Here is a 27,715-nt window from a genome sequence, read left to right as displayed (position 1 = left end):
ATATTATGCTATCCTGTGGGCAGCTGAGAAAAACAATGCTGTATGAAGAGAGTGAGAAAGTGGCTATCTGTAAGCTAGACAGACAGACAGATCAACTTCACCAGAAAGCAAGTCTGCTGCTGAATCTAGATTCTAGGCTCTAGAACTATAAGAAAAATGAATCTATCTACTCAAACCACCTAACACGTGCATTTGTAGCAGTCTGCCTGACAGAGCATATTTCTAATCAAGAGGTGGTCTGAGAATCATAGACCCTAAGATGTCTTCGAGGTGAATCATTCCACAGAACCACACAGACCTTTGCTTATAGACTCACACCTGCATCCGAACGAAAATATTACACCCATGAGAGGGACTCTTCTTCCAATTTGTATTTTTATATGAAGACCCCGTCTTGCAAGGGCTGGTAGGAAGTCACGACACGTAGACAAAAACTAATAAATAAAAGCAGAAACAGAGGCATCGGGAGTTAAAGTCTAAAGAGCAAATTAGTTCAGAAGTGTGCTCACAGCCACTGTGGGGTGGGGATAGAGATGGTAAATTGTGGAGAATATGCAAGTGAAGTTGTAGGGTGGTCAGAAAGCTCTGCGAGGATAGCAGCGCTCCAGCCAGTTGTTCTCAATATCACGGACTGGCACTAAAGGCTGGACAAGTCTTCAATTGGTTGGGCTATTCTGTGCATTCAAAGCTATCCAGTGACTTCTGTGAGAAGCACCCCCGACCTTGTGTGCCTGCAGGGTATGCAACGCATTACCAAGGGACAGGGAACAGTAGCATCACCCCTAGGAGGGATAGGAGAGACAGTTAACAATGTATAGAGAACAGATACACCCAGATAAAATTTATTAAATAGCTCATCAAAAGACAAATCCATAGGATTCTAAAATGCTGAAGACTTAAATTTACAACATTCAACTTGTAATATTTCAGGTATGCACTACACATACACAGTTATATTCCTTTCTTTATTGCTTCATCAACATAGCTTTATCATTTATTTCTAAAGACCTTTACCCATTCATTAAGTCTAGGTGGCCTATAATGTAATGAACAAAGAAACACTTTTGATTCAAGGCAAAGAAAAGTAAATGAATCTCCTTTCAACTTCCATGCACTGTAACTAAGCTTTCACTTCAAAGACTTCCTTTAATCTTGTGGCTGTGGTCTGTGCTGAAGATCAAGGAGTAAGGATGGGAGACTGAAGACAGAGATGAGGAGAAGATTAGGAGGAGGACCGTGCTGCTGAACCTGTGTAACCAAGTCTGCTGACCAGGTTTCAGAGTTGAGCATGGAAGGCGCCTACTAGGAAGAGTCAAGAGCTCAAAAAGAAAGCAGTCAGGTCGCAGGGCTAAGCATTCAGCCTTGGGCCATTCAAGGTTGGGGCAACCTCTGACCTACCACGGCAGTCCCGGAGATGCAGGAGACATTACCAACTGTCTCTAAGTGGGCTGAAATCATCAGCCTTTTTACCACCACATCCCCCCAACCAAGATAATCAGCTCACTGGGATGAATCAGAGTAAGGCTGCCTGGCCAACACATATCCAGTAACGGCGATCAGCCTCTGCTGAAGTGGAAACTCAGTCAGCAACAAAACTGAGTGTGAACCCAGCACTGATGGCTCCGTTTCTCACTGTTTCTAACAGCAACCAGAGCAGATGGATATTTTTTCAAGAAATTATCAAGGAAATACTAAATTGCATCATGAAATTATTTTGGATAAGAAGAACAAAAAGAATAACTCAAGCCAGCTTTTTGGAGAGAGGACAGCATCATTAAACCTGGGTAAAATCGTTAAACAAGGATAAAATTATTTGTCTGGGTCCTGGATTGTAGGCCATAGACCTTCAAACTTTGTTGTGTTGTATGTCATCTGTGTATCATAGCATATTCAGTTCTATACATAGTATGAAGATGGTGTACCTAAGCCTTTTCCCCTATAATCTTCATCGAATATCAATTAAAAAAATATTAAGCTAACTGTCAGTGTTGGACATATTACTTGGTATGTATTTATTTAAAAAGTTGCCAGCACCCTGGCATGCCCTGGTTCTCCTTGGATTTTACTGAAGTAGTTTAACTTGGAATAAGTATATGCTCACATGCTTATAAATTCTGCTTTCATATCTGTTTCCTCCACACGTTTGGTTGAACCCTGCTCCCCTATCCACAGACCTGCACCCTGTTTGCCACCTGTCTCCTTTCCTCAGGCACTCAGGCCCTCATACAGCCTACTTACTCTCTCCAAAGTGTCAGCACTAGGCCAAGCCCACAGAGAGCCACATAATCTCCAGCAATCTGCCCTAGCCCAGCCAAATCTGTTTCATATTAGCCTACTCTATGATCTAGTACTAAAATTACCTGGACCATTTACTTATCCCTTATTACCAGGGTATCCATAGGGAAGATTGGTACCTGATGTTCAAATAACTACTCAATTGTAAGAATGAGCACAGAATGCATGAGCCAATGGGGAAATGGTCAAAAATCACATCAAAAACAAAGCAAGGATAAAATTATTTGTCTGAAGAAAACCCAATTCATTCTATACTTTTTTTTTTAAAAAGGATTGCTATTCTATATCCTAATTTAATGACATTATTCATATAAGCTAATGTACACACACACACACACACACACACACTTTCCTAAAGAGCATAATGATAACAAAGTATGTCTTTGTTTGCAAGAGGAATATATTTGGGGACATGGACACAAAAGGCACATGCCATACTCTGTCTGACTAGTAAACCACTATGTGAAAATATGTTGAGAATTATTGAGAGTAACTTCCTAATTCATATTGAAAAGGAGCCTGTGATGAAATCTGTATAAGAGAAACAACAAGTCATAAATCAGGTAACTACCTTACAAAATACCTTTTATAAACGTTTAGAAGGCCTGGCTAGATTTTTAAGCTAGGAACATACACTGTCCCAGAAGAGTCACTAGGCTCAGGGATCCAAGTTCTGGCAGATGAAATGGAACACTGTCTTGATGCTGCTGGAGGTGACTCACGCTCCCATGCAGATTATTTTGGTCATCTGCCCTTCTGATGATATATTCGACACTACTGAAATTAGGCAAGGTACTCTTTTTCCAACACAATCTATTTCAACTAAAAAAAATATGTTCTATACATGTTCATTGTATTAGGAAAAATATTTATCTAAAATTCTAATAGTTCTTCAACCTCTATATTTTCTCATGAAAACTGGGTTTCTTTTAAGTGACTCTAATTCAATCTTCTTTCAGAAATTGTTTTTTTTTTTTTTTAAATCACCAAGCAATTATTAGACACAAAAAGCCTGGTCTAAGAATGAGTTTCTTTCAGAGGTCAGAGGTAGGGTAAAAGCTGGGAATAATGTCAAGATCATAAAAACACAAGTAGGCAAGCCCTCATATATCTGAGAAAATGCTCCAATAAAATGACATCCTTAACATGATGGGGAATGCACCTAAATCCTAGAACTATTTTTAAATGCACGATAGGCCAAATGTTGCATAATAGCAAGTCACTAACTGAATTAATGTTAATTGTTTTACCCTCCACAGTAGTTCTAGTCTATGGAGATATAAAAGTCAGTAATATAGGAAAAAGGAAAAACTGGTCTCTGAGTGTAGGCAAGAACCCAGTAGTCACTGTCACAGACAGACTTGGTTTGTCACAGGAAGACAGGTCACATATTGTTCACATAAGAATCTGCTTTAAACAATTAACAACTCAGGAGGACAAAAGGGGAAGGAGGCTGGTGCCATGTTTCACATCCCCACTTTGGTAACTTCATGGAGTAAATGTCCCCGAATGAAAAGACCAGGTAGTCACTGATCCTACAGGTAACATTTTAACAAGTCCAGGACAGCAAGTCACCAGCCTCAAAGAAAGAAAACAAGTATAGAGCAGAGGTGCAGACAACTTTATTACAACTCTCTCCAAACGTCAAAGTGCATTTATTACCAAGGTTAGATCTAATATATAACATACTATATTACAAGGCAGAAGGCATTTATAATCAGATATATTGCATTTCCCTATACTGCCCAAAATATATCTTTGTAAGAATAGCAGCAACAACACACACAGTAGTTTATAACCCCAAAAATATCTCCCCAGTATCATAAACATTTAAACTGAAACTGATTTTTTCCATTTTCCTCCAACATAAAGATGCAACAAAGCTATCTTCTACATGTCTTACTGTTGGCACCTAAAAGTTGTGTACAGCATGAAAACATCCACTGCCTTATATATACTTCCTCTAGTAGATGACAGGATCTTTAAAATTAACTAAAGTAAAAGAATACTGTTTCCCCACTGCAAGCAAGGGTAAAATATCGTTCTGTTGTTGTTTTGTTTTGTTTTGATAGTTGCCTAAACAGTACAGCTTTTCAAGTCCTAGGTCTACGATGAGCTCTACTAGTCGTCTGTGCTGAATCTGCCTTCCCATGTTTGCTGTCTTGGGAGAATTTACAGTCAACTTTGAACGTTCCTTAATGATGAACCTGAAAGTAAACTTAGGAAATGTAACAGCCTAAGGGGCTCACTTCCCTAATTGGACAAGGACACTGTTTGTTCATCTACCTCGGCTTCCGCCAACCAACCCTGCAAACAGACGCCCTGTACAGAGATCATGACTGAAGCAGTGAGACTAGGTATAAATACACTGAAGGGGTCAGGTCACCGCCTTTCCATCCTTTGGTTTTGTATTTGTGAGCTACTGATTAGGACACAACATGTTCAGTCTTGTGATTTTCACACCTGGAAATTGTTAGGAAAGCACACCAATTGTTCTAGTTTCCACGAGTCAAATGTAAAACAGATTTTGCTATGAGATGGAAGAAAGAAACCGTGAATGAGAGGTATGTGCTAGCTGCTTAGGTGGGGGAGCAAGGCTCAGTCACTGTACATTAAGAGCACGTGCTGAAACTTCATGGTGCCAGTCACGTAATTTTGTGTATTTGGGACTAAAGACGTGAAGGGGTATCTTTTCCCTGTGGAAATAAAAGAAGAGTGGTAGAAGAGTCATAAGGAGGTGGAAGGAAAAGGTTCTCTGTACTAATTTCAACATGCAGAAAGACATGCCTTGCAAACGCTTAATTTCAGACAGCCATTTTGTTAAAAATAGCAAAAGTTTAGAAGTAGAGAGCTTTTGGAAATACAGAAATTAGTCTGCAGAGTCCTCCTGGGAATATTCTTTTATGCACCAAATAAAGGGAGTCCAAGACAGCACAGAAACCCATTCATGGAGATCTGAACTGTTAGTAAAATACCCTTTGCCAATTCATTACTTCAGTATTACACAGAAAACGATTTAGACATAAAATCCAGACAATCCCAGCTAATCTGCAAATCTATTGCTCCACATTTAGGTCACAGGAAAGGCACTATGGGTTAAATCCTTAGGTGACAAAAGTGCAGCATCACACTTGAAAGTTTGAGGACCACAAACTGAGACCATTCACGAAAAGAAAGCATCCAATTCGTAAAAAGAGACTTACTTTGCCTTCTTCGCATTGTCATTCTCAGATTCTTTCACTGCAATGTAAACAGATCCAAAATTAACTTTTAGAAATTTTTAACTTCAAATTAGCTTCCATAATTATCGGCATAAATGTCAAATGTTAAACCCTCATAGACAACTGAAACAAATCCATATCGTTACACTGGCTAGACACCAAGGCTAGTACGCATGCCCTCTTTCCAGTACAACTCCCTGGACTAGCATCTTCTTACGTACAACATAATTTAAATATGATCTCTGCCAGGGCTGTTCTCTGTAACTGCAGATAAGCCCAAATCTTACTATCAGAGCCCAACCATTCCCCTCCAACGTCCTCCAAAAGCTCACTCACAATGCTCAGTCCCAGTGATCTGGGCAAGGATCCGGAAGGAACGAGACTGCGTCGTTCCAGTCCGTGGGCGCCAGTCCTCAGTGTCCTCAATCAGCCTTTTCTTGCTGGCATCACTGTGAGTGGGTATGTGATAAAACTCCGTGTTGCGCTCCACGATGTGTTTTCTGGGTGGGCTACAAAAAAGGGAAAAATCAATAATTACAATTTAAATTGCATTGATGATAAAAATATTTTTGTAAACTACCAATTATATATTTACTTCTCAATATTCCTTTTATATACATAGTTTATTTGTGTAAATATACTCAATTAAAATACCCTTCTAAATAGACACAGTGGTAAAATACACGTACAGGTTAGAGTAAACAGTGCTAAAGGCTTGTACTGGAAAGAAAGATTACCGTTTGGGTGGAATTTTCCTGTTAAGTGACAGAGGAGGCAGCAGAGGAAAGATTCCCAACATGAAGAAAAGGAAAGAAAAAGAATGAGGAAAACAGACAATGGAAAGCCTGCGGCAATAAAAATTCCAACAACGTGAAATTGTCATATTCATACTGGGTTACATAAATCAATTTATATTTAGCCGTTCTACATGAATATTTCTTCTGGAATGCTATAATTGATTGGCTCTTACAAATTAGATTTTGTATATTTACTAGGCTCCAGAACCAAGAATGGTTTATATGGATAAACTAGCAATTTCAAATCTAATTTTGAAAAGGGACATGTGTTATTTCTATAACTGTCTCTGTTGGATATACATCATCTTCAGTCCTATAGACAGCCATGATCCGGGTCAGCACAGTGAGCATGTCAGTTTCTCTACGGAGCCAGGGTTGAGTCTCTGCCTCCATCACTCTCTGGACAGGTCCATCTCACTGAGCCGGCTTTTTCATTAATAAAGAAAAGAAACCACCGCCACATAAAGTGGTGCTGTGAGAGTTAAGTTTGACCACATATGCCAAAGATAAGGAAAGGATGGTATTCAAACACAGTTTGTCAAGAACTTTCATGGTTTTATTAATATGGCATAAAAATTAAGATAGTTATGATATACATTACTTAGCATCTCAGGATCAACTGAACAAAATAAGTATTTCCTACTTCTCCTGAAATATGTCAAATGCCAGATATTGGAAGCTATGGGTTTAATTTCAAAAAATAAAACAAAGCGAGCTCAAGTCTTGCTGGTAGAATGCTGTCCTAAGATGTGAGTAGAGACAACGCTCCAAATGTGTCCAGATGCAGACGTGAGACCTGCTAGGCTAACACCATAGAAAACTACCGCAGGGCAGGACTGGAAGCTTTCTAATTGTCATGCCAATTAGACCTGAGTCTAGTTGTCAGGACCGAGTTATTCCAACTTAACAGCACTGCTCTGAATTCATGTGGACAGTCTGAAGGGCTGGGCTCTCTGCTCGATGTGTTTTACAGAAGTCTCTTAACTGTGCTGAGTCTCAGACCTGAAAATTGGGGATTGTGTCTTAAAGGTGGCTCTGAGGAATAAATAAGGTAGATGATGTATGTCAATGGCTTCCCACAGATGATGTATGTAGATGGCTTTCACAGATCGTGACCCACAAACATCAGTGGTAGCTCTTTAGTAAGAATATGACTATAGGTCACAGACATACATAATAGAAGAATCAATATTTGTACAGAAAATAGCAAGACACATAATTTACAGTGATATTTCATGATTATGAAGGTGAACTACTTAATATTTATGAATACTGAACAACAACCAATCCTTTTAAGAATAAACAAAAATTTCAGAAACTGAGGAAAAGAAGTTATTTATATAAACACAGTCTTTGGCATATTTTAAAAGGCTCTTAATTTTATATAAGTTCTTGAAAAACTTGTAACAGATAGGAACCTTGTTAATTTTAAACTTCTCTTTAATTAGTTCCTAAGAACTGTTTATTCTTAAATTATTGCCAATGTCAAGTATAAGTTCTTTTATTAGATAGGTTCTCATGGAGCCCAGGCTGATCTCAAAACTTGGTAGGTAACGGAGGCTGATCCTCTAACCCTGATCCTCTTGGTCTCACCTTCCTAGTACTAGAATTAAAAAGAATTATATTAAGTGAATTATAGGTGTGTGCTGTCACACCCAGCCAAGCACTGACAGGGGTGGAATCTAGAGTCTTGGAACCATGACTCGCTTTAGCCTCTATATGAGTTCCATCTATAAAGACATGATACAATGGCTTCAAGGTAAGAACAAAGAATATCAACACAATACCATGAAGTAGTTACCATGATATATTTACAGAATATACATCGTAGCCCTCATGGCATTTACCATCACAGCCTCAAAGTCTCAGCTTAAATAACAAAACATCTCTAAACATTTACCTAGTACTTCTTCAGTGTAAATTTAATAGGATGATTTTAAAGTCATTAATATTTTTAAAATAAAATTAAAGATTTTTTAAAAATAAGGTATTTTAAATCTTTTAAAGCAGAAAAAAACTGAACTTTCGAGAGCAAGTAATTTATTTCAAAATATAGACCTTCAAATTAGGAAAGTCATTCATAGTTATTTCTTAAAACAATACTAAAAGGGGACACCTAAATTACATAGGGCTTGATGCATGTAATGCTAGCCACTCTGTTTAGTGAGCCTTACTAAAGTGTTCTACTATGGGGATGAGGGCATTCCAAACACACCCATGGATTCCTATAGGCTTCTAGTGTGAACCCTCCCCACCCCCAGGCAAATATTCCTTAACGCATTTGAAAATTCTTACAAAGAGATGATCCTAAGACTATTTGGTGGGATGGTAAGTTGGGAAGTTAGAGAGAGAATGGTGAAAATTACAAGACAAACCATCAGGTGGGTACTTACACAGTGCCAGGGTTACTGGAGGAGAGAGAGTGCACACAGGAAAGATGTGACAGGGAAGACAGGGAGATTCCAGGGTGACAGAAGCATAGATAATGAGATGGGAAATGAGACAGAGGGAAGGGGAGAGGGAGAGGGAGAGGGAGAGGGGGAGGGGAGGGAGAGGGGGAGGGAGAGAAAGAATATGAAACAGCAGAATCCAAAACAATTTAAGAGATGGCACACAAACCATGCTTCAAAATAACTATGGAACCACAGACAAGCGGGCACTGCGTCAGCCCAAACTCTTGCATTGCTACCATGAGGACAGCAGTTTAACAGCTGCTTTTATCCCACAAAACACTGACAAAGGCTTTATGCACTGATGTTAGTTCAAGTCCTAACTCCTAAAACCAAGGAAGAACCATGTATTTCTTTCAATGCCTAAGTTCTTAGAAAAATTATTTTGTTATGAACTCAGTTATTTTCCTATAAAAGCACATAATAAAATATAATCTGATGTATCATTTAGAAATCAGTTTAAGGATGGATTTTAAAATCAGAAAGGAAACTGTTCAGTCTCACAATATAGAAGTATCTTAGCAAGAACTAAAATCTCTTCCTATAAATCACACTGACTACGTAACAGGGCGTTACACTACATTTACTCTTATAAATACAGCCATTGATGAAAATGTAGAAAGGACAGCATACTAGGAATAGTGGGCTCTTTACCAATGTTATCATCTCTCCCTTCTACTCAGGACTGCCACCAGGAACTCAGGAGCACGTGGGAATTACACAGCTCTGTATTACAGGGGGTAGAATTACTGCTCAAAAGGGTATATCTGAGTTGATATGGTAAAAGAACTCAGTTAATACCCGAAAAGGGGAAATTTTAAAATTCAGTTCATTACATAGCCTAACATGGACAAAATTATTAAATACAAATGCACCTGTGGCCCATTATTCTATATTGCTATGAAAAACAAGCTGGTTCTTCAACTCTGCATTAAAGTTTAGAGTAGAAATGCATTATAAACAAAGTGAGGGAAACTACCCACCAGCTTTAATGTTAAAACTGGGCAGAGCCATGGTATTTCTACATGCTGACTCAGCATAAACCCAACAGAGGGATCAGTTCCACTAAAGGAGACTGAACACAGCAATAGGTGATCCCCGTACTACCCTTCTTCACTGCTTCTCAACCTTGCTAACGTTGTGACCCTATTAATGTAGTTCCTCCGGTTGGTGACCCCAAGCATAAAATTATTTTCATAGCTACTTCATAGCTATAATTTTGCTACTGTTATGAATCATAATGTAAATATTTGTATTTTCCTATGGTCTTAGGCAACCGTGGGGAAACAGTCATTTGCCCCCTTACCCCACAGGTGGAGAACTGTGGTAGCAAAGCACTCTCAACACTACACTACAGGACTATCACTTTGCAACATAAGCTCTCATTACAACTGTGGATGTACACTACAACAGTTAAGAGTTGAGAGGAAATGGTTCTGTGTTAACATGAAATTATAGAGGCAATGACCTGTGTTTGAAGGTCATGAGCAGATAGATGACTGATTTCAACCTAAAGAAGTCGACTGAAATAATCAACAAATACGTTCACGTATTTTAGAAAATACGCTCAAACAGATATGCTTTACACGCAGCAATGATGTGGGAGAGCCAGATGGCTGCACTAGCTAAGGGGACCATCCCCACGCTATGGGAAGAGCACGTTTTCTTCTACAGTCAAATCTTCCTGCCCTTCAGACTTCTTACAAGGGCTACTTGTAAGGTATTTGAAAGCCGGACAAACACTGGTTGGTAGGAGCAAATATGGCACAGGTACTCAAGAAAAGTGCTTTCGAAGTGTAGCCTAAGCGTACTAACTCACTGGTAGAATCCCAGTGAGTCTGCGGTCTCCTGGCTGCACCAAATCAAACTGACAAAAAGACATCTGGAGACAGACATATCGGAGGGCACAACCAAATTTGGCTCAGGATCAAATCTTAGCTCCCAAACAAGACGTGTGACAAGAAAATATATTCCTGGTCACTCAACTAAAATAGGATTGTTACCAGTATTTAGAAACACAGTAAAATATAGGGTAATAGCCCACAACTTAATGGATCTGAACTCTGAGCTCTGAAGCTATCTATCTAATATGTTTCCATTCTTTATTAGAATGCTTTACTCAAGTGCCATGTTTCTTTTTTTTTTTCCAGACAAATTATGTGCTACATTACAGCCTACTAACTAGCCAGATTTTATATATAATCAGTTAACTTTAAATTGACAATAATTTAGGGTATCTGACAATCTTACTAATGTGCTAGGGTTAATTAGATTAGTAGATTGCAGGCAATTAGAAAGAAGGTGTTGTAACAATTCAGTAACTAACTCCCTTGAATATGTCTGATAATAGACAATTCCTATTTCCAAACAGACTTTACTGTGGTGCATTAGTAAAGGAAATTTCTGTATAGGTTCAGAATAATCACAGCTTAATTAATACAAAAAATGCTAAGCTGTTACCACAATTTAGTTTTAATCTAGTTTTTCAGATAGCCATCACTAGTCAGTTTACTTACTGTCAATATGAATTAAGAAAAACAAAAATGTCAGGTTTTCAATGTCTATGCCTACTATCTGAAACATTTAGCAGATTGTCGACCATGCCTTTTGAGTAATTTTAATACGGACTTTCCAGAACTGGCATGCAAACACACACACTGCACAGAGATATCTAAACCTGCCAGTAACATTTTCGGATTTAATACTCCAAAATATCACAAAGGTTTCTTTGGAAACACTGACTTTTGATATCATTTCGGAAATAATTCAGCTTTTGTATATATTACTTACTACTGGTAAAATTTTTAGCTTATCTTTATCTTGTAACAGTCTTGACTGACTGATTAGAATTAATTTCCCCAGGCATTTCAACTTTTAGCCACTGCACAGCAAACCTATCCCATCTTACATAGCTTAGCAAAACAACTACTACCGTACAGCGACCCGTTAAAGCAGCAATGCAAACCAAACTTATTACCAACACTGCGGTTTTTTCTAAAGTACAAATCTTTTGCAACATTAAGTTAATTTTTGCAAAAGCTGAGCATCCATGCTGCCTGCTCATTTATAAGTCACCATCTGCTTCCCAGTGACGTGGACACTAACTTTGTCACGTGTGCTTTCTGTAAAGAGAAAAGCATTTTCACCATTATTTGAAGATACCATTAATGTTTGCATCTTTTGAGGCTGATTCTACAAAACACCACATGCAAACTGTTAAAGTTGCAACCAAAGAAAATTGAAATTAATAGAGGATACACAAAAGACTTACCTCCTGAGAGCAGTGGCACAGTATAATGCAGGATATGGGGACGGTCAAAGGCAAATCTCTTAATTTATTTCATGTAAAACAGCTTGTTTCCAGTCAGGAATATAAAAAAATCCTATTCTGTTCCTCATGGAGTAAAAGCGTAGCAGAAAGGAGCAGTGTGCCAAGAGCAATAATTTATAGACAGAAGGAGGATTTAAATTTCTTTTAAATTGCCTTAATCATTATTAGTTACAAGAACAGTTACATAGTTATTAACAGTTACTCTCAGAGCCATTGGTTTGCTAACCAGACTCCTTACTATACAAGGAATAGCTACTTGCTATCTTAATAATGACGTAATCAGCACTTGCTTTTAAAATGTCTCCTGTTTGTTGATTCAACACAAATGTGGGTGGGATACCCATAAAACTGGCAAATTAGCCAATCATTTCGAAGCATTTAAAAACCCACAGTCCTGATGCTTTGCGGAAAAGACAGCTAAGCTATTCACTAACTATATCCTTTTAAACTTTTAAATGTTTGGCCATTGGTGTGTGCTATTTTTAAAGTAATTAATAAAGACTAATAGTTCTCAAGGTTACAAGAGGTTTGTTTTACTGATGTCATAAAAACCTGGGAAGCCTAGCAATAAAACATCTGACAGAACAGGTTAGCACCTGATATGGAGAAAGCACTCATCGATGCCACAAAACACGAACTCTTCAGGAAAACCCAAGACTGACTAGTCAAGTATGTGACTCTTCACTCCTCCGATTGAAATGCAGTAACAAACAGAACACGAATTAGCCCGGCACCAAACTGTGTTCTTACTGTCCTAACATCTGGACAGCATTTGAAATCAGGCTATTTTTAAACATGTTCAGTTTGCCAGTGCAAAGCAGTAGCTTGCTTGTTAATGATGCAAAACATGTAATAATCCCCTTTACCCTCAGTGTTACTCTGTGGTGAACACCAGGCATGTGCTGCTGCATGAACACTTGCAGACTCATTAAGAAGCTGCCCCTGAGGTCCCGAAACTAGAGCACTGCCATTTCTGCACGAAATAAGTGCCATATCGTTTCAACCTCAACTACTCAGGAAATGTCCACCAAGCTCAAATTGAAGCTCATTGTAAGCTCAATACTTTTTCGAAACCACTTTTCTTTTACCTCGAAAAGACCTTTTTATAAAATTTCCAGAAGTATTAAAAGGTTGTTAGTTAAGACATGACTACCTTTAATGGAATTTTTGTCTACTCAAACTAGGATTTAATAAATATAGTAAACATGTGCTCCAGTTTTCTGTGGACAAGCATTTGACAGGCAGCATCATTCTCTGCTGACTACCTAGTTTTATTCCTCAGTGTCTGTGGTCAAACACAGACCTACAACAAAGAATAAAACCAAACACACAAACACAGTCTCTTCCTTGGATACAGGAGACAACGTTCTTGGAAGGGCACTAGTTAACTTCAATGTCTACATCAATACTTTAAAACCACTACAGCCACAGAGCCACACAGAGCCGGCCAGTAGCTCTTCTTGCTCCCTCAGCAGCAGCCGGGAGCCTCACCACCTCCTCTTTCAAAGCCCAGGAGCTGCCATGGTAACAGCACTACAGAAAGCACATCCTCTTCATTAAGTGAGTTAACATTCCAGAGGGGTTAGAGCTCTCGGAATGGGCCTATACACAATCATTTTAATTATAAATTTCCTGGAGACTTGCACTGGCAAAGCCCATCACAAGTATTTCCCTCTAAAAGTACATTTTGTTGCAACAAATCCAACCAAAATTGTACATAGATCATTTTTGCCTGCAAACAACTTCACTGAATTCTAAAAGAAATAGATTACCTAACTAGAAGTAACGGCTTCAAAAGCATATGTGCAACCTTAAAACTTGGAGCTCTGAATAGTTTAATATCCTCAGCACAGTTTTTAACGTGTAACCCCTGAATGCTCTAAGCCGTCTCATACACAGATATGAGTCAGACGTGATTTGTTTTCAGCCTTCTAGACTTCCTCCTGGAGAGAAAGATCAATACGAACTCATTTCCCCTCTCCTTAAGGAGTGCAGCTATGCTGAGAACAATTACCGTCACGCTGCTTAAACCTTTGGTGATGAATAAAAGGAAATTTTGAGAAGGAAAGATAGATTTATTTGCCTTGCATTATGAGTGCCAGCTGCTCAACACCGTAGGAACTTGGAGGGCAAAGCTGTAGAGTATGTTACATGCTCAGAACATATCAGAATGCATAATCAAGTTCTGATTGACTTGTAACTGCTTTGTAGGAAATAAACGAAGGCCACTGTTAGTGCAGCAAATATAACTTCATCTTCCTTCAGAGAACAGCTGAGGAAGAAGTACACTGTTCCCTGGAAAGTGCCTGAAAGAAGAGTTTGGAAAAGAGCAGAAACCACCCTGGACCACCTACCCATTTTGCTGTTTAATGTCACCCTGGGATCCTCTTCTCTGTCCCTCTGCTAGCTCCTGAGCAGACTCGGAACACACGCTGGTGACTGTGGGCTGCCGTGGGACATGAACTGCAGGTTTACCAGTGTCTGGTGGAGACGAACACTGGGCAGCACTAGGATTGGCGCTAGCATGCAGTCCGGATGCAGAGAGTGGAGGGGGAGTGACAGCAGCCACAGGTGGAGGGGAAGCGTGTGATGACGTGGCGGCATGGGCTGGGGTGAAGGCGGACGATGGTGATGGGATGGATGTGACTTTTGGTGAAGACACAGAGCCAAAGGGCCGTGGCACTTTATTGTAAGCCATGTTGGTTGTGGAAGTGACTTTGGATACAGCAGGAGATGTAATGGGCACAGGCTTAACTACTTCCTTAGGTTCCCCCTATGTGAAATAAAAATAAATATATACGAAAAACACACCAAACACATGCAAAATATAGTAAGTGCATAAACACAGAGCCAAATTTAAAAAGACAAACACTATGTTAGCAGCTCAAATATGTCACGAAAAACAATGAGTTGACACAGCATGACATGCGTTCTAACCGATCTCATCATGCATAAACTAACGCATAGAGGAAACACATTTTCATTTATAAAAATTAACATTCCAAAACACTTAAAAACAGAACAGAAAAACCAGCAAAAAATACCCTATAGGCCTTCATTAAATGTCAACTTAGATATATTTTAAATAAGTATTTTTAGTCCACATCAATAAACTACTATTAACTGAAACATTTTATCTTTAAAATACCCAAGGCCTCAATTATAATTCCATCTTTCTAACATATTTTATTTCTCTCCACAGTGTAGTTATTTGAGTCATGAAGAGCACCAACTTTTAAACTCTTCAATTAAGGAAATTCACCTAACTCAAAAGTATGTGTCATATAGTTATGAGTGAAGAATCGGGGCAGGGATGTGACACAGACGGCAAAGAACTATCATCCTGTGTTGCTCCTCTGATCACTTCTGTTGCCCTCCCTGGGTGTGTTAAGATATAATTCAGAGAATAAAATTCTTTCCTTTTCCAAAATAAAATATAAGTCTCATGAGAAAAAACATGATCTTATATATCTCCTCACTGCTAGGAGCCAAAGACTAACAAGGAAGACCAGTTTCTCTAAAAATCACCAGAATTAGGAAAACATTATATGGACTCCTATTCAAAGCTGGCTCCTTTAAAATAAGATTATATTTCTACAATTCACACACAAAAACCACTTTCACTTTACCACCCCCCCCAAAAAAAAAATCAGATCAGCTCTTTTGAAAAAAAAAAAAAAATATATATATATATGTATATGTGCTGATAACTCCAATGCTTAACTACAAAAAAAAAAAAGAAGACAATAATAAGGTAGGACTGAAGAAGTCTATTAAATGAAATGAACAATTGAATACTCTGCCAAAAACTGAGGAAGAAAAGCTTCAGAGTATATGAATCAATTACTAAAAACCTGGTTTTCGATAATACGAGGATGCATGATGAACTTTGTAAGCTCTGGTTTCTACTTCCCTCTTTGTTTTTAATGGAAAAGAATAAGCAAACACTGTGTTGAGACTGTAAGCTAAACATTGCTATAACCTGAGACAAGAACAACGAGAACATGGCTGAACTAGAAACATACCTTCTGGACAGCAACCGGCTCAGACTTGGCAGCAGCAGACGCTCTGGAGGGGGAAGAAGAAAAAGATACTGAGCCTCTTGTAATTTAGAAATGTCATCAACAGAATTCTACTATTTGTGTACTTTAAGAAATTGAATAACCAGAAGTAATACCTTTATAAATCAGTTTTTATTAGTCACATTTTTTGGCTCTTTTTTGAACAGAGTTTCTCTGTGTAGCCCTGGCTATCCTGGAACTCGCTTTGTAGACCAGGCTAACCACTAACTCAAAAGATCCTACTAACTCAAAAGCCTCTAGAGTGCTTGGATTTATCTAATTAATTTATGTAATTAGAAGTCAGTGTTATAAAACCCAATATCCTTATACACTGAAAGGTTTACCAGTCTTTCTAGTTCTGTAAGCTCAGATGAGGAGAAAAAAAATACCAATTCTGTTTGCTATTGTACCTATGCTCTTAACTCTCGAGCTAAGGCAAGCCCCACATTAAAAGGTAAAGTAGCATGACTTCCTGAGCCTGGAGCAGTTCTTCAATGACCTAATCTGAATCTTCATTTCCAGTAGTAGCTGTGTTTTTCTCCTAATATTCATGAGAACAACTACAGATGGTAGTCTCTTTCTAAAAGTTAACAATTATATTTACATGGAGCTAAGACCTTTAATAAAGTAAATTATATTTATATTTAACACTACAACTCCCAACTTCATTAAATCTAGAATCCCCTAGGAGACATGCCTCTGGGCATGTCTATGAGAGATAATCTAGCTTAGGATAACTGAGTGTGGGAAGAGACATCTTGACTGTGGGAAGAAACATCCCATGGGCCGAAGTCCTAAACTGAACAAAAAGAGAAAATGAGCCCAGTGCAGAACCTCATCACCTGTGACTCCTGGTTAGAGGTAATGTGACCAGCTGCTTCAAGCTCGGCCACCAGACCCTCCCCAACTATGGTGGACCCCATTCCTCACATTGTGTGCCACAGAATACTCTTCTTTCCCAAACTTGATCTTGCCAGTGTCGTGTGTCAGAGCAGTAAGAAAAGTAACTACTATATCATGTTAAAGACCAAGTTCAATGAATTCACCAGGTTAACCCTTTTGCGTGTCCTGCGTTTATCTATATGTCTCTGCAGCACCGGGCAGGTAATGCATTACCAGTAATGAATGTGCAGGGTAAGATCAAGGGAAGTCTAACAAAACTCCAGGCATGTGCCGACTATTTGTAGTTCAAGTGGACTGGGACTTTCAACCTGCCCTTGTTTTGTCTATGTGTCTTTTTGGTACGGTGAGCTAAACAGATTTAACAATAATTGGTTTACAGCAACTATCCCTTATAAACTAAAACTACGATTATCCTCCCCTTTTGAAACAAGGGCTTCAAAGTTCAAGTGAATTACTTAGGAGTAGAGCTGAGCCCCATGCTGTGACACTTTAGAGTATGGTGTCTTTATAGTATTGTCTTTACTAACAATAGAGAACACTGATACCTTATGTGCTATTTCCTCGATTTTAAAGTGTTCCTTTTTCTTTTCCAAGAACTGCTTGAGAACTGCATACATGTATATAATGTGCTTTGATCAAACTGACCTCCCTTTCCTCCTCTCTACTCCTCTATTTCCTCACTGCAGGTTATCTTTAACATACCAAGAGCAAGCTAATGCCTCATCAGAGTAGAACTTAAGGAATGCAAGAATAGTAGGTAAATAGTAATTTATAGTAATTTTATTATATAAAACATGAGGTTGTTTTGTTGAAATAGACAACAGATCACAAGTAGCCGAGAACAGTGGATCTCTAAATAAACATATCCTAGTAATGAGCCCTAATTAACATTTTAGCTGCAGCTAAATTTTCCACTGGCAACTAATCTCACTGCAAGCACCAACAGAATAGTGGACCAGTCTAAAAGGCCACGGCGGATACTAACACTCGGCTACTGTAGTACAGGTTATACCCTGTACCGTTGCAGAACTTTCCATGTGTTCTCTCAAACAACTTCTCTTTAACTTGCAGGGTTATTTCAACAAAGAAGAAGTTCAAGTCCAGAGCAATGGAATCTTCCTTGGAATTTCATGGTCCAATTTAATCGCATAGGATCTCCTCATTAAAATGACCCAAGACATTACTGAAAGGCTGCCAAAATAGAGAAGGCAGTATCTTTTTTCATGCGGATGTGTTAAGATTCATGCAGCATGTCCAGCAATGTGTTGTGTAAACAAAGGTCAGGCTATGTGATAGCTGGGGTGTAGTTCAGTTCGCCCACCATGAGCAAGGCCCTGGGTCCAATCCTCGGCATCACAATGAGCGAGCAAAACTCTCTGAATGGTTACCAGGCTGCCACACTCAACAATACAGATACCCCGCATATATGAAAACAAATGCCTTCGTTTTTATAGAGTTCCCTCAAATTTAAGTAGTGCTAGCAACACAAGCTTATAGAACTATAGCGTTGCTAATTTTGTTCTCCCACAACTTATCAGCTTCAGAATGAATCTAAACATACGTTATTAACTGAAAGCTCTATAAATTTAGTATTTGGAAAAAAATTGAACTTACAGAAAAAAATTCAGAACACACCCTATTTGCCTTTTAACAAGGCTTCAGAAGAAGTAAGATAAGTCTTTTAGGAATGCTGGCAACGTGTCCTCAAAATCCCAGGGTGGGTCCACTACACAAACATTTTACTGTGTGGAAAAATAGATCAGTGTATAATTATAAGCCAAATGAAACAGCTGATATACCACGGAGTGCAATAAAAGTCAGCTTCCTTGTTTTAAACACTAAGCACAAAATGACCCATACAATTATTTAATTCCCAGAAAAGTTTTCTTATATGCCAACATATTCTTATAGTTCTTATATCCTTAGCATCATGTGACATCTGAGTATTTATTGAAGTTCAAATTTTCAGCAGAGGTTTGAAATGTTCTGTTAAAATGGTTCTGTTAATATGTTTTACTTTGCCTTTCAAGTAAATCTGTAGGTTAGGTAAATAAAGTTTCCTTTTTTACCCCTAAAATCCATCTCAAAACAATTTTCATTTTGGTGCTGTATGAGAAAATGCTTACAGTGTTAGTGATGTACCTAAAATACACCAATATTGTTAGCAACATTTTAGGAAAGCTTCCATTTAAATGATACTTATTTTGTCTCTTTTGAGTACCTCTTCCCTAAATATACAACGAATGTGGTTTTTATAATAAGAAAAACTTTCTCAAAGTTTATTTCATAGTAAACTATCTTGTAAAAATGGAAATAAAGCCTTCTATTATAAAATATATGTGAAAAAAATGAAGGCCCAAGTTATCCATCATCTCAAGTCTTAAAATATTTAAAATACTATAAATTCCCATGCACACATATATTTGAAAGGCTGCTTGTTATTTAGGAATAATTCTCAAGAGCAGAGCTGAGGATAAGGCTTGGGAAACATCATTTAAAATAAATATTTAAAGAATGAACAGATCTTTGCAATGTCTGAAATGTTTACTTAAGTTTCCCAGGAGTAGGGGTTGGGGATTTAGCTCAGTGGTAGAGCGCTTGCCTAGGAAGCGCAAGGCCCTGGGTTCGGTCCCCAGCTCCGAAAAAAAGAACCAAAAAAAAAAAAAGTTTCCCAGGAGTAGTAGATAAAATTAAGGGAAAGAAATATTTTAATATTTAAAATAAAACTTTATAATGTATAATCTAAAAAAATTTGTTATACAAATTATCTTTCTTGACTCACTAGTGCTCTCTTAAACTTTGTTTAATAAAATACCAAGGATATTTATATGAAGCATAATATAACCACGTTTAGAGAAGTAGATTCTATTTCCTTTATCAAGTATATCTATGAATATATGTATTCAGTATTGTCTGTGGAGAAAGCCATAACATATGAATATGAAAAATGATTTGCCAAACTTAAATTTGTTATAATTATCTTTCATTAAGTTTAACAGGCAGTAAGCATTTTCTCTTTTAGCACTGTCACAGATTACCTGGAAAGGAGTAAATTTAAGACATTTAAACAAATGAATATTTAGGAACTGTAGTATAAGGCCTAAAAAGCAAATCATAGAATACTGCCTCTCCCTTTGGACAGCAGGGACCGTGAGTCCCTCCTGCTCAGGGTGAGTTTCCAGTCTGCTGAGAGCCTGGCAATGGCCTGGTGCCATGGCCCAACAATTGGCTTATTGTTGTCTCTCCTTAGTGGGAAGCCCTGACAAGAGTAAGCTGCATGGTGAGACAGCACTGCCTGAGCTCAGCTATCCCCAGCACAGGGAGTGCAAAGGACAAAGCTGTCCCTGTGGCCACAACAGGCTTTTGAAAGTTGCCTGTTTTCTTTTTAATAAAAGCAGTATCTGAAAGAGAAACCCCTGAACGGATATAACCAGTTTCAGGGCTTCCAGCTTAAGAGCTGAAAGGACTTTACTTTACTTTTCATAGGTTATAAGAGACCTATGAAAGTCTAGAACTGTGATGTTCTAGTTAGAATGAAGACTATTAAACAATGATCATAAACTAGACATCGCTCAGTCATGAATTAGATTCAAAAGAATCATGTAAAACGCAACTCTGAACACCAATGGCTGATATTTAAGTCATGGGTTTACATGGTGCATTTTCCAACAGTGCTCTACAAAACCAAGTAGCTTTTATTTTAAAAAGTAGCCAGGAAACTTCCATGATAATGTTTAAGAACAAGGAATCAGGCAACAGAACTATTTGGATAAAAATTAATTTACATTATTTTTGGTTAGCTGTGTGTCTCCTTCAAACCCATCTAGCATTTAACTCATAAACAGCCACGCAGAAAGGAGGAGGGATCCGCCCCATCTTTTATGAAGTTAGCTCTAAATTTCCCACAGCATAGCCATCTTTGGACCTCCTGACCTTAGGACCCATAAACACTAAGGCACACCATTAATCACTGTAATTACGAAGATGTCAATTTATAATAACAAAGCAAGTCCAAACTTGAAAGAAAGCAAACATGCAAGGGTGCAAACGGATGCCTCTTACAGAGTCCCCTGTACTTCCCTGTCCTCACACCCTGAGCACTGAACACTTGTGGTCATGCTTCCCAGGCCTTTTCTAAATTACTTGAGAATATCTCCTACAAATAAAAGCACAACGTAGTTATGTATCAAACATAAAAACCTTCAATTTGTCAAAATCTCTCCTCACATGTGCTGTGCTAATGCTTTCACTCCCTCTTCACATCTTTCCTGACTACAGAAACTAACTAGTAAAACACATTGCTCGGTCCTAGGAGCACAAACATGGATAGAATATCTATGCACAGACAAAAAAGGAGGAGGAGTGTGTGTGTGTATGTGTGTGCGTATGTGTCACGGTTTCACAGGCTGGCTATTCATGCTTCATGCTCTTCAGTTCTGGGATAACAGATATGGCCACAGGTGGCTTACTTTAAAGTTTTGACATTAACAAACATTTTTGGAGCTAATCCTACATAACCATGGCTGTTTGGGTTTCTAAGCTCAGAATCATTCTGCAAATGATAAAAATCACTTTAGTAGGTCCAGGATACATATAGAAAATGAGAAACTTCCATTATTCTTCTGCAGGTGGTAGGTCCTAGCATGTTAATCCTCTTACCATAACCTCTATGTCAAACTTTTCAGAGCTGGGTAAATGAATCTAAACTTCCAAACCACCACTCATGTGAAATGCACACAGCCAGGCAGTGACTCCAGAAATCTGGTGAGAGGAGAGGTTTAATCTCAGCCTCCTTTCAACCTTGCTATCCTGCACCTCTGTTTATTCCTTCTCCCCTTGTCTTCTACACACACCCACACACTTTACTGGGAACAGTTTAAAGATATGCTAGGAGAACAAGTGGAAGAATACACTGTCATGAAAATGGTTGAGCAGCATAATTCCCATGCTTCCCACCCAAGTCTATACTTTATTTTGTATCAACCATAGGCAATAATACCTTTCTAGTTTATTAAAAACACAATAGAGAAAAATCCTCCCTTAGAGTTTTATAAAGCAGAGAAAAATATTTTATCTTCATGTGAAAATAACATTCGACATTAGAATAATGAGCTTGCAAAGCAAACAATCTGTACCAAAGGAAGAGTTCAATTTGTGTTTCTCCATCCTCTCATCTACTGTCAAAGCGCTCCAATCTTCACTTGAAGGGGATGGTCCACATTACAACAGAAAGCATAAAAATATTCATAACTATGTTTACAGACTTTAAGCGAGGGATAGAGTTAACTAGCAGCTCAGGAAAACCTCAGTGAAATCAGTTGCTCGCTGAGGGTCATGAGGTGGCACAGGCAGCCACAATTCATAACTTGAAGACTAGCTTGTTCTTTGTAGGAAAACTCAGAGTCCCAGAAGGGTACCAATATTGTTTTCACGTCCAAACTCCTCTGCGCTAAGGGAACTTCTGAGAAGCAGGACAAATCACTAACCAAAGTCTCAAGTGTATGTGAGTAACAAAGCTCCAGTCCGCTCCCTGCTTTGCTAGCATCTTGGTCACCTGGAGTGTGGCCAAGCTCTCTGGGCGCCGGTGTGCCCTGCCCTGCACTAAGGTCAGGGCGGTCTGCCTCTCACTTTCTCCACACACATCCTCTTTGCTATTCTTGTCCAGGAAAACACATTCATTACAAACTTTTATAAAGGGGTATTTTTAGGTATTTCAGTAAAATTTAAAGGGATAAGCATTCCAGTATTAACATAGCCTTATTAGGCATGCACTCAGTCTGCTGTTTTTGTAAAGAACATACAACGTGAAATTTTTTTATTTGTTAAAGTCAGCTTAGTTTTTCCCACTGACTTAACATTTAAAAAATAATGGGTAAGTTTAAATTTTTGTTTTTAATCTAGAGGTAGACACTCTGAGTCAAGGCACTTGAAATTACAAAATAAAGTGTTTGTAGGCACAGATCAGCAAGGCCTGTCTTTGCTTAAGTTTCAGGGTCAGTTCTGATTTTTCATTTACTGGTTAAGAAGTAGAATCTTGTCCAGCTGCCCCATCACTGAATTTCCAATTAATCCAAGTAATAATGAAATCTGAAAAGAAAATAGTCAGCTGACATAGCAAACACTTCTGAACATTACTAAGTCCTTTGTGGCCTAGTCATATTTCTTTGACCACAAAAAGAAGAACATAAAACTCATTTTGTGCCTTTTACTTATTAGGAAACTTTCTGCTTATAAAAACAGGGTTGTTTGTAAAAGAACACAGATCTGCTCATATTTCTGACTGATAATTTAAAAGATTTTGTTGTAAAATTTAGGACAAATCAAAATGCCAAAGCTTTTCAATATTAACAAGGTATTACACTTTCTTTTTAACATAGCAACCGTATGAAACACAAAATTTCTTCTCCACTCTAATCCCCTTTCCACATTACAGAGAGAACAACAGACAATGGCTAACTAATCACAAAAGACAAAAAGGACAGAAATTCAATAAATGATAAGGTCGCCATCCAAATTGGCTACATTTCTTCATCTTGATACTACATTATTAGGAAGTAATAATGTAGTAATAATTAGAACAGTGTTCAACAGGACATTGCTCACAATATACCCATAGAGGCTCAAAACCCAAACTGTCCTATACCAGTCAGAAGACAATCCCTTTGCTCACGTGAAATCTCAGGTGGTGTCCAACCACTGTGAGCCCACTTCAGCATTCATCTCCAGACCAATGACAAAAATGTCACAGTGCAACTAGTCCAGGGCCCACAAATAACTGAGTTGTTCTGCCCTAAACAATGCTTTCCAATTTTATCACAATGTATAGTCAGATATATATTTAATGTCATGATCTACCCAGTGAAAGTACAAACCAATAAAATACATATTTTCATGCATGACCCTCAGTGTGGGATATTGGTGTTGGGCCTATGAACTGAATGATAAGCATTAATCCAGCTCCGAAGGCAGAGAGAGCTGAGAAATGGCAGGGAGCTGAGACAGCTTTATAGCCACTTAACAAACTGGAACTCTGGCTAACAGCAGTCACACGCTAATATATATTCATTGAGTTGCTCTGAAATAGCACCCCTGTACAGCAAAGTAGTTTTAACATCTAAAGAGTATTATTTTAAGGGGTTGGGGATTTAGCTCAGTGGTAGAGCGCTTGCCTAGCAAGCGCGAGGCCCTGGGTTCGGTCCCCAGCTCTGAAAAAAAGAAAAAGAAAAAAAAAAAAAAGTATTATTTTGTGTGTTACTCAAATGCATAAAAGAAATCGATGTAACAGCACCCTAAGCAACAGAAGGTTCTCTACAGGATGTGTCTGCAGAGCTCATCCTCCCAAATCTAATTCTGACATAACTACCGAGAATACAAACAGTGACTGAAGATCACATGTGTTGTTCCTACAATAATGTCCTTTAGCAGGGACACATAATGCTTAACTAAACAAACAGAGCTTTCCTGTCTGAAAGTGTAGACAGGCCACACAGGTTTTAAGATGGCTAACTTATATAGTAACTTCTTCCGAGGAAGAAAAGCTCCCTCCACCCTCCACCCTCCACCCTCCACCCTCCACCCTCCACCCTCCACCCTCCACCCTCCACCTTCCACCCTGATGCTCTTCTAAGGAGGTCACTACACTCTCTGAAAAGACTTGCAGAAGAACGAGATGAGGAAAGTTCTACTATGCTAATGTCCTCTCCCTCTCCGTGTGGCCTCTCACAGGGTGAGGGAAGAAAAAAGCAAACACAATGCTCTACCGTGTAATCTCTACTGAAGCATTTACAGCAAACCAACATGCTTACTTAACCAACACCAAAGCTCCTTGCCTCTCTCAAGATAACCATTCCTTTTTCAAAACCATTTTGTTTTTTAACATTTTCACTGTATTTTTATTAAAAAATGTTCTTCTTGGGACAAGACAGATGGCTCCTGGGTTGAGAGCACTGGTTACTCCTCCAGAGGACCCAAGCTCCATCATCAGCATCTGCAGGGTGGCTACCAATGGGCTGTAACTCTAGTTCAGGGGATCAGGATCCCTCTTTTAGCCTTACTGGGGAACCAGACATGCGTGTGGTATACAGACATATCTGTAGGCCAAACACCCATGCACATAAAACAAGTAATTTTTAAATGTCCTTGCTGAATTCCAAGAGTGCACACTCTCTACAGTGGAGCTGTGTAACTAAAATGGGTATCAAGTAGTGATGCCCACCCAGGGCCAGTACTGCTGCTTCAGAAATTCTTGTGGGGGGAAGTCCAGACTAAATGGCCCTCAAGACCTCTGAAGCTCTGAGAACATAAGCATTTCTATCGCATAAACTGGATCGGATTTTTTGTTTTTCTTTTTTTTCACCCTGATAACATGTCTATATTACCTGACTGTTTTACTTTTTATACTTACTTATTTTTAAGACAGGATAACCAGAAAGAACCAGAACAGACTACTAAAAAAAAAAAAACAGGTATTTACAGGGTCCTCAAGGACTATTTTTTTAAATTATCCATCTTTACCTGACTTGTTTGATAAAGCATTATCATAGCCCTTAAACTGTCCAGGAGAACACCTGGTTCAAAAGCAGATTGCCTAGATTCTAACCCTATTCCTCCGATCAGAACGGAATGCTAATAATAGTAAACAAAAGAAAAATGACCGTGAAATTATTTACCATAAAAGTAGACTCTGTCATAAGGTCAGCTGTATTTATCAACTTTTATGATTTGAAAACCAAATACAAATGTCAACTATAACTTTATTCTAGAATCTTGTCTTTTATGAGGGAAGACTTTAAAAGCCACCCTACCAGTAGTGTTATTTAAGAAAATATCAGATCTTGCTGATATAACAATAAAAGAAGTATGGCAGTGATAGAAGATGACAGAGCCCACTTCAAAATCACCCAAATAGGAAGAATGATCCCCAAGTCCTTGAAAAAGACTCACGTCCTGTCTTCTACGCAACCAGAGTTGTGGTGGCTGTGTTCCTGTCTACAGCACTATATAAGAGAAAACAGTTCTTCTGAAAATGTGAATTCATGGATTCTCTTCTGTACTCTTGGGTTTCACATGAACCCAAGATAGAAGAAAATCACTTAGGAGCCTATGGCATGCAGTAATGTGCACTTGCTATCAGAGAGGATGTTTCAGGGCAATATGACCTATGGATGGCTCTAAAAGCAGTTCAGCAATTGGAAATACGAGTCCATATAGACAGGAAACCATTCCCTAAGGAAGAGGACAGGTTATTCAATACCAAATGGTCAGCACTGAAACCATACCTACAAGTAACATTATACAGACTAAGTAGGCTCTACTCATGTATTTAGGGGGGAGAGAGGGAGAGGGAGAGGGAGAGAGAAGAGAGGGGGAAGGGAGGGCGAGAAAGAGACTGACTTGAAAGAGAAGAAGGAAGGGTATATTGGAGGGTCTGGAGGGAGGAAAGGGGAATAGGAATATGTATCATATTATCATTTAAAAGTAAAAGGAATGACAAAAATAAGCCATCGCAGACTGATGAGAAAACAACCATTACTCCTGATCCCTATGAAGAAATCCACAATGTCAAACCTTTCTCCAAAATAATTCCAACTGGTTTAAGTTTCATGAGCAAATAGGTTATGATGGTACAAACAACAAAAGCCAAAACCATCCATGTTTCTGTACACCAACATGCCCTCCTTCTTCATTTGCATAACTAGTAATAACCCAGAGGCCCCGTCATACATGGCAATAAATGTAATAATTAGAGATCAAAGCAGCAGCTGTGTTCAGGGACCACACCCAAAGCTGTGGTGAGCTACATAACTCAATTAATGATGGACTCCATATTTACAGAAAAGCGAACTTGCAGGATGATCTCTGTTCCCGTTTTGACATGCACAACATCTAAGTGTTTGGTTGCTTTCACCCAGGGCCTTGTTTTCAGCTGTCTGTCACATAAAACTGCATGTACTCCAGCATCCCACTGATGTCTTCTTCTGAGGAAAACTACCCCACAGCAAACACTGGCGTATGATTATACTTGCGTCTCTATGAAAACAAGATGTAGAATGACTCACCACTCTCAGTGAACTGTGTGAGCTATGAAGGAGACTAGCAGTTCAGTGTATTAGGATATTCCTGAGTGTGTCTAAAAGCAGCTACTCACTTATAAGGGACATTTAGGGAGATAGCATAGATTAAACGGCAGTAACAGATCTGGTTCAGAAAATTACATTTTCAGAAGCACTTCCAAAGGTATTCTTAATATCTTCCATGATCTATGTCTGATAAAGGTAGACAATGAGACAAGTATGACAGTTTCTGAAATCTGAATCACTTCTTCAGCAATGGATAAAGAAGCAAAAAAAAAAAAAAGGCATGGCCCTTAACAAGCAGTCCACACAGACTTCCCTTACACAGTATAAACATCAAGGTCATAATAATTCATTTTTATTTGGTTTCCATAATAGGAAAAAGTAAGGTGGTCTCTATAAAACTATCATAATTCACTCCTGATAAAATCAAAATCATAATTATATACTATGAATGAATATTATTCTTTAGTTTACCAGCATAGCAGAAACACTGACTCAAAATACCACTGTTACAACTGAAATGCTCCAAACAAAAAAGCAACTTATGAATCATAACTATTTGCATAAGTTTGGAAGTAAAC

The 27,715-nt window shown here is 38.5% G+C and overlaps 1 protein-coding gene across 1 annotated transcript in view; it reads right to left on the bottom strand.

Annotated features, from left to right (window-relative positions):
• Pdlim5 (PDZ and LIM domain 5) overlaps positions 1–27,715 on the bottom strand; it is a 160,975-nt gene that overhangs the window by 60,363 nt on the left and 72,897 nt on the right. Inside the window, exons 4-7 of the mRNA XM_032897247.1 lie at positions 16,120–16,162; positions 14,449–14,867; positions 5,853–6,025; positions 5,499–5,535 (exon numbers count right to left, since the gene is read on the bottom strand). Of these exons, the coding sequence (XP_032753138.1) occupies positions 5,499–5,535; positions 5,853–6,025; positions 14,449–14,867; positions 16,120–16,162 (672 nt within the window). The remainder of the gene's footprint in view (positions 1–5,498; positions 5,536–5,852; positions 6,026–14,448; positions 14,868–16,119; positions 16,163–27,715) is intronic.

This window comes from Rattus rattus, chromosome 3 (assembly GCF_011064425.1).
Source record: "Rattus rattus isolate New Zealand chromosome 3, Rrattus_CSIRO_v1, whole genome shotgun sequence".
Taxonomy (NCBI): Eukaryota; Metazoa; Chordata; class Mammalia; order Rodentia; family Muridae; genus Rattus; species Rattus rattus.
The sequence above is the reverse complement of the archived record's forward strand: the minus strand, read 5'-3'. Positions and strand labels throughout refer to the sequence as shown.